The sequence below is a fragment of the Myxocyprinus asiaticus genome, chromosome 21, assembly GCF_019703515.2.
Source record: "Myxocyprinus asiaticus isolate MX2 ecotype Aquarium Trade chromosome 21, UBuf_Myxa_2, whole genome shotgun sequence".
Taxonomy (NCBI): domain Eukaryota; kingdom Metazoa; phylum Chordata; class Actinopteri; order Cypriniformes; family Catostomidae; genus Myxocyprinus; species Myxocyprinus asiaticus.
The window spans coordinates 116,877-125,000 of NC_059364.1; the positions used below are offsets into that span (position 1 = coordinate 116,877).

At 36.8% G+C, this 8,124-nt stretch overlaps 1 protein-coding gene across 2 annotated transcripts in view; it reads left to right on the forward strand.

The window, feature by feature from the left end:
- Positions 1-8,124, forward strand: part of LOC127411965 (kelch domain-containing protein 3-like) — a 50,407-nt gene that overhangs the window by 21,599 nt on the left and 20,684 nt on the right. Inside the window, exons 7-8 of one of the 2 annotated variants that reach the window (XM_051647940.1) lie at positions 509-617; positions 750-930. In XM_051647940.1, coding sequence (XP_051503900.1) covers positions 509-617; positions 750-906 — 266 coding nt within the window. In that variant the 3' untranslated portion in view covers positions 907-930. Of the gene's footprint in view, positions 1-508; positions 618-749; positions 931-8,124 lie in introns of those variants that run through there. The other variant, XM_051647938.1, reaches the window with a different exon arrangement.

An 8,124-nucleotide genomic window follows, 5' to 3' on the forward strand; every position in this document is an offset into this window, starting at 1 on the left:
GGACACTTATGACTCTTACGAGACTGCCCATATAAGTGCAGCTGGTATTAATCAGCAACATCTCAAGGACACTATCGTGCATTTTCGTTGTAGATATTAAAATGCACAGTTCTGTTATGAAAGATAAAATACATGAACATCCTGAATCTCTCTTAAAGAAAATTTCATTTTGTGAACGGGACAGCCCTAGAAATGGCCCTGACTGGTGAACTATAGGGAGCTGATTGTGTCTGCTGTATAAGTCCCCGTCTGAGAGCTAAACGTGAACTGAACGAGTCCAAACACACACGACATGAGATAACCTGGGTGTGATGAACATTCATGTAACCCGATTGAAAAATAAGGGAATAATGTTGAATATTGTGTTTGTGTTGTTCACTGTATATACACATCTATACAGCATTAAACGTTTATGAACAGCTGATTTATGAACGAGATCACACACAAATATTTGGTGTTTCTGAATCTTTCAGCTGGTAAGTTTATTTCTCTGTCTTGACATACACAGAGGCGTTCTCCTGGAAGAAGGTTGAACCGAAGGGAAAAGGTCCGTGTCCCAGGAGAAGACAGTGCTGCTGTATGGTCGGTGATCGCATCATTCTGTTCGGAGGAACCAGGTGAGGTCCACATCACATGACTCCTCTGATAAACATGACAAATGTTCTCTGCTGCAGCTGTTGTGATGAAACACAATGTGTGTCTGTGTGTGTGTTTTTGTTTTGTCTGTTTGGTTTGTTTGTTTTATTAAGATGTGAATTTCCTGGTGAACAAATGTGTTCGATTATTATTGATCCAGAACCAGGAGCACCGTTACGATTTTTGGGCCCCCTGACAACTTTGCACACTGGGTCACCTATCTTATTGCAACCTGTACAACTTTTTTGCACATTCAATAAGAGACACTGAAAACAAATTTGAGTTTGAAAAGTCCATTGAAATAAATTAATAGAAATAACTATACAATAAATGAACATACAGTATACATTAAAGAATGTTTGATCATGTCATTTTGTGAGTTGGGTCTGTGTTTCAAATGGAAATATTGCATTTTTATGTTTGAACCTTTTAAGCTCTGAAGGTGTTTTTAAAGATTTTCTGTTTCAGTGGCATACCCAAAATTAAAGACTTATAAAATCACAAAACAAATTGAGCCAAAAATGCACCTTTTTTCTTATTTTTCTGATTTGACATTATATATCTCTGGGTGTAAATAATGTGGCTCTGAAAAACTGCTTTTGTTTTGTTCCCAATCATGTCAATTGTATCTGAAAAAAAGTTTGTGTTGATACGACAAAGCAATCAAAAGTTATAGCATTACAAAAATAATTTATCCTAGGGTGTGTCTCAGTCAGCTCCCTGTGTCATGAACACTAATTAGGGCACTGGCAAGGGTGTTCATCCACTGAACATTGGGACACTTATGACTCAATTACTTGCGACACGATAACGCATTCAAGCGCAACGGTTATTAATCAGCACCATCGCTGTATAAATTACACTATCGCTTATTTTTGTTGAAGATATTCAAAGGTACAGTGTTATTATGAAAGATAAATGACATTAAATAAAGAAAGAAACATATAATGGAGTGTATTTTAAACTTTTAACAACTCTTACATTTAAAAGATTGTTTCCCTTTCATTGTAATTATGAATGAAAGTCATTACAAACAACATTTCTTTTAAAGAGATAATAAGGCTTTGACATCATATATTTACACTTGTGCTCGTCTTCTAACGACTTGAGAGACTTCAGAAGACATGATGACGTTTCCGATAAGGGAACATAGTGAAGAGAACATAGGGAGCTGATTGAGACACACATAGTGTCCAAAAACATCTCCAAACAAATAAAACATAATAATTGTACATAAGAAATAATTACACATGTAAACACAACTAGGGCTGCAACTAACGATTATTTTGATAATCGACTAATCTAATGATTATTAGAACGACTATTCGGGCGATTATTGCAACGATTAATCGTTAGTTCTTAACCGATTATTCAGCTTGTGCCCCGACTTAAAAGGTTGTATTAAACGTGCTTACTAACAATAAAGAGGACAAAATCATCTTTTAAAAATACCTCTAAATGACATTCACTGAATTAAAGGGAAAAAATACTTTTTATTAAGTTTAATCCAGTAAAGAAATTCACTGCAAAAAATCCTCTTGTTATCAAGTGTTTTTTTCTTGTTTTCCATTTAAAATTGTCTAAAAATACATTTACTTGAGAAGCAACATATAAGATATTTAGACGTGCTTTAAGAGAATGTATATTAAATATAAGTGTATTTTGTATATAAGTGTATTTTTTTCACTTGGTTATACTTCTGCGAGTGCAGTAAAGATAAAATACACTTATATTCAAGATCTATTCTCAAAGTCTATATATCTTAAATGCTGCTTCTCAGGTCAATGCATCTTTATTTTAAAGTATTTTTAGATATTTTAAAATATTTGTATTTTTAATATTATATTCAACATTCTCAGTTAATATTTTTTTCTTCTGTAGTATAGCTGCTAAAGTAAATGCACGTTGTTTTAAAGGAGTTTTAGATATTTATATCGGAAAACAAGCCAAAACTAAAACAAATAAAAAGCGTATTTTGTTGCGGTGTATAACGGGGTGAAGACTCTCTCACCTTTCTGTTCACTTCAAAACATCTTTAACTCAAACAAACTCTCTCTTATTAATAAAGCTGGGTATCACTGATGTTCTTCATGATAAGATACACACCGTGACACATATGTATTATGATTCACTTTGTGGCGAGTCATCATGTTATAATCTAGCTGCATTAAGCATGTGCGCTTGAGGGATGAGCGTCCCGTGACAGAGTGTGCATCAGCCAGGTGCAGTTTCAATCTCTCCCCCTTAGATCGGGACATTCACACGACTCATAGAAGCGGCGCTGACCGCACAGAGAAATGCCCGTTTCCTTATTATTTTAACTTTAATAAAGCTATAACACATTAAATATAACTGCATTAAAGATGTAACGCCGGGGTGTTTCCTTTAAAGACGCTCGACAAGCAAGTGTTGCTTAAGCTGAGCATCAGCTCCGGCTCTGCTAATTCCACAACGAGAGTACTTCTGTATTTACTTATTTTGTATTTTTGCATTATAATTCACTCATACTTTGCGGTCTACATCAGCTGAAGCTGTTTGTAAAGTTTAGAGTGCGTCTGGACTGTAAGATGTGTTTTCTTCCTCTCCTCAGTCAACCGCGAGCTGCAGTGCTGCTCTTGTGTGCAATCATTAGAGTTTCATATGATCTTATGTTACATTAAGATCAAACGACTATTCGACAATTTTGACAATTTTTTATTGTCGACGTTGTCGATAACGTCGACTAATCGTTTCAACCCTAAACACAACAATGACTAAAGGTTTGTATAGCATGCAGACATGATTTTAGTAATGGAATTTCACAGAATGAGTTTCATTCTGTGTCATTTGAGTCATCATTGAGTCTGTGTCATGTATTTGGCGCCATCTCCTGGTGGTCATATGTAACATTGTGCTTCATGTGGATTATCTAATGATCTATACATCTGATTATCTTGTGTGTGGACTCGTTTGAAAGATAATCACCTCCTCTAAGTAATGTTATGTGATATTTTATGTTCTGTTTATGTTTCATGAAGTTATAAGCGAAAACGCGGCATATAAGCATCACTAACATACAGGTGCATCTCAATAAATTAGAATGTCGTGGAAAAGTTCATTTATTTCAGTAATTCAACTCAAATTGTGAAACTCGTGTATTAAATAAATTCAGTGCACACAGACTGAAGTAGTTTAAGTCTTTGGTTCTTTTAATTGTGATGATTTTGACTCACATTTTACAAAAACCCACCAATTCACTATCTCAAAAAATTAGAATACATCATAAGACCAAAAAAAAACATTTTTAGTGAATTGTTGGCCTTCTGGAAAGTATGTTCATTTACTGTATATGTACTCAATACTTGGTAGGGGCTCCTTTTGCTTTAATTACTGCCTCAATTCGGCGTGGCATGGAGGTGATCAGTTTGTGGCACTGCTGAGGTGGTATGGAAGCCCAGGTTTCTTTGACAGTGGCCTTCAGCTCATCTGCATTTTCTGGTCTCTTGTTTCTCATTTTCCTCTTGACAATACCCCATAGATTCTCTATGGGGTTCAGGTCTGGTGAGTTTGCTGGCCAGTCAAACACACCAACACCATGGTCATTTAACCAACTTTTGGTGCTTTTGGCAGTGTGGGCAGGTGCCAAATCCTGCTGGAAAATGAAATCAGCATCTTTAAAAAGCTGGTCAGCAGAAGGAGGCATGAAGTGCTCCAAAATGTCTTGGTAAACGGGTGCAGTGACTTTGGTTTTCAAAAAACACAATGGAGCAACACCAGCAGATGACATTGCACCCCAAATCATCACAGACTGTGGAAACTTAACACTGGACTTCAAGCAACTTGGGCTATGAGCTTCTCTACCCTTCCTCCAGACTCTAGGACCTTGGTTTCCAAATGAAATACAAAACTTGCTCTCATCTGAAAAGAGGACTTTGGACCACTGGGCAACAGTCCAGTTCTTCTTCTCCTTAGCCCAGGTAAGACGCCTCTGACGTTGTCTGTGGTTCAGGAGTGGCTTAACAAGAGGAATACGACAACTGTAGCCAAATTCCTTGACATGTCTGTGTGTGGTGGCTCTTGATGCCTTGACCCCAGCCTCAGTCCATTCCTTGTGAAGTTCACCCAAATTCTTGAATCGATTTTGCTTGACAATCATAAGGCTGCGGTTCTCTCGGTTGGTTGTGCATCTTTTTCTTCCACACTTTTTCCTTCCACTCAACTTTCTGTTAACATGCTTGGATACAGCACTCTGTGAACAGCCAGCTTCTTTGGCAATGAATGTTTGTGGCTTACCCTCCTTGTGAAGGGTGTCAATGATTGTCTTCTGGACAACTGTCAGATCAGCAGTCTTCCCCATGATTGTGTAACCTAGTGAACCAAACTGAGAGACCATTTTGAAGGCTCAGGAAACCTTTGCAGGTGTTTTGAGTTGATTAGCTGATTGGCATGTCACCATATTCTAATTTGTTGAGAGAGTGAATTGGTGGGTTTTTGTTAAATGTGAGCCAAAATCATCACAATTAAAAGAACCAAAGACTTAAACTACTTCAGTCTGTGTGCATTGAATTTATTTAATACACGAGTTTCACAATTTGAGTTGAATTACTGAAATAAATGAACTTTTCCACGACATTCTAATTTATTGAGATGCACCTGTAATTGTCAAAGACATATACTTAGCTATTACTCACTATATTTTTGTCTGTGAGTGAAACAAATAGGCTGGTTGTATTCTACTCTTTAAGAGCTTTCCAACAACATATATGACACATGGGTATTTGATCAGTTTGATGTTTTACTGATTGCAATAATATGGACAGTGCAATTTTTTATTATAAATGATAAAAATGAACACTTCTGATTTGTCTGTAAATTTTAAAGCACTTATTCAGTTTTGGTCATAATGTCTACATGCATTGGAAAGTAGAGCTTTCCATCTGAGCGGGCCCATCCAGGCTTAAATGGTTAAATGTTCAATAATCATAGAGCTCCAGGCTTTAAAGATCTTGATTTAATTTTTTTCATTTGTAAGAATTATCACAGTTTTGACAATGGATGGCTTGTCATTGAGTAGGTCAATGTAAAACATCTATAGAACAAACTACAGCATTTTGTAATGTAAAAAAACAGTAGTTTAAACACATTTAAAATCTACAATTAAAACTGCTTTGTTATAATAAAAATGCAGTAGACTTCTCCTTCCCCTTTTATAGTTTTAATATGAATCCAAAACATTTCTTTCAAATAAAGTGTAAGTTGGTGATGCTGCAGTAATGGTGCACATTATGTTTTCTCATCTTTTCCTCATTAGTGCTGTTTAGAATGTCGGGTCTGTCTGGCCTAATGAGATGTTTCACATTCTGTGCTTCAAAGTATTGGATTAATTCAGGTTTTGTGGTTTGCGGCGTGCAATTTAGCGCTCCGCACAATCCAGTCAAGCCTGGGTGCGAGGATGTGCGCAAGTCACACCGCACTGTACAAATGGGAAGCTCATTTAGGGTTCATGACATGCATTTTTTAATATTAATAGGGTAAGAGGTCATTCTGAGCCTCTGTCAGAAACGCTCTGTTTCTGGTGCTGCTTCTCTTTTAAGACTTGAAAGTACACGCCCACTATTCTGATTGGCTCTCTGCTCTTGACTGACATGCTCTCTCTACTTGCCATCTCACTGCTCAGCACTACTGGGCGGAGCTACGGAAGTGATTAAAGGTAAATTAGTGGTTGATGTGTTGTTGTGGAGGCGGTCAGATGCAAATGTCTTCATCACAATGTGGAACAAGTCGTTTTGGCAGCTTCGTTTCTACACATGCTCGTTTTGCAGTGAGGAGGAAGTTATGAGTTCAGAAACTTACAGAATGTTTTTATTTTATCTTATATGTCAAAAGATCAAGGAAAATTTGATTCCTCATGGCATGATCCCTTAAAGTTCTTTTGGGATAAACCACAGAATGTCTTAAGGGGGATCCCAGACACTGGATCATCATTTATTAACAAGTAAGAGCAGTTTTCATTTTAGCTAATATTTAGCTAAGTGGCCATTTATCACAAAATCATGTAGGAGAAGACTCAGGGGCCTGCTTGGCTGGTCTGTCCAGGGCCCTTAGAATCATATTATATATATATATATATATATATATATATATATATATACACACTCAATGAGCACTTTATTATGAACACTATGGTCCTAATAAACTGCCCGACGTGGTCTTCTTCTGCTGTAGCCCATCCGCCGCAATGTTCAATGTGTTGTGCATTCTGAGATGCTTTCCTACATAGCACTGTTTATTTGGGTTACTGTCACCTTCCTGTCAGCTAGGACCAGTCTGACCATTCTCTTCTGACTTCATCTCATCTGACTGTCATCAACAAGGCGTTTCCATCCACAGAACTGCCGCTCACTGGATGTTTTTTGTTTTTGGCAACATTCTGAGTAAATTCTAGAGACTGTTGTGCGTGAAAACCCCAGAAATACTCAAACCAGCCTGTCTGGCACCAACAATCATGCCACAGTCCAAATCACTGAGATCACATTTTTCCCCATTTTGATGGTTGATATGAATATTAACTGAAGCTCTTGACCCGTATCTGCATGATTTAATGCACTGCACTGCTGCCACACGATTGGCTGATTGAGTAAGTAGGTGTACCTAATAAAGTGCTCAGTGAGTGTGTATATATATATATATATATATATATAAATTACTGCACAAGATGCTGAAAAAAGAGGGAGACACGACGCAACTCTGTATTTTAAGTCATAGTTTTATTTGTCACATACACAATGTCACACAATATACAAAGACAGTGAGATGTTTTGTATATATATGTCCAGAATAAATTAATTGTTTGTCCATGTGCACGTCAGAAGGACATCTTTTGCCATTGTGTCACGTCTCACTGTTTTTCAGTAGCTCACGGTATGACTGTTGAGTTTTTGATGTGCTGTTAAAAATACGTTCTGTTCTATTCTTTTCTACTCTGTTGAGCTGATCAGAACACATGCTGTGTGAACGCCCCTTAAGAATCACATCTGACCGGTGTCTGGAGAACATGAGCCTAAACCATCCTAAGAGGTTTAAGATAGACTAGTCGACTAATCATTCAGACAACACACCGACTAGTCGATTTGGAAAAATAAGTAGTTTTGAGCAGATGAGTGTTTATTCAAGAGCAGTATTTGTCCATCTTTCACACAAATGTTTTCCTCTAATCAGACGGTAGCATAGTAAATAATTAAAATATAACTCCAATTCTGAAAACGTTGTGACAGTATGAAAAATGCTAATAAAAGCAAAAAGGAGTGATTTGTACATTATATTCACCTGTTATATTGAAAGCACTACAACTACACATTATATGATGTTTTACCTTGTGAATTTCATTGTTTTTTTATGTACAGTAATTTCAAATCATTTGATTGCAACACGCTCCAGAAAATTTGAGATGGAGAAATTTAAGACTAATAACAATTTGATGAGTTAAAATAACAAGGCGATGTGAAACGG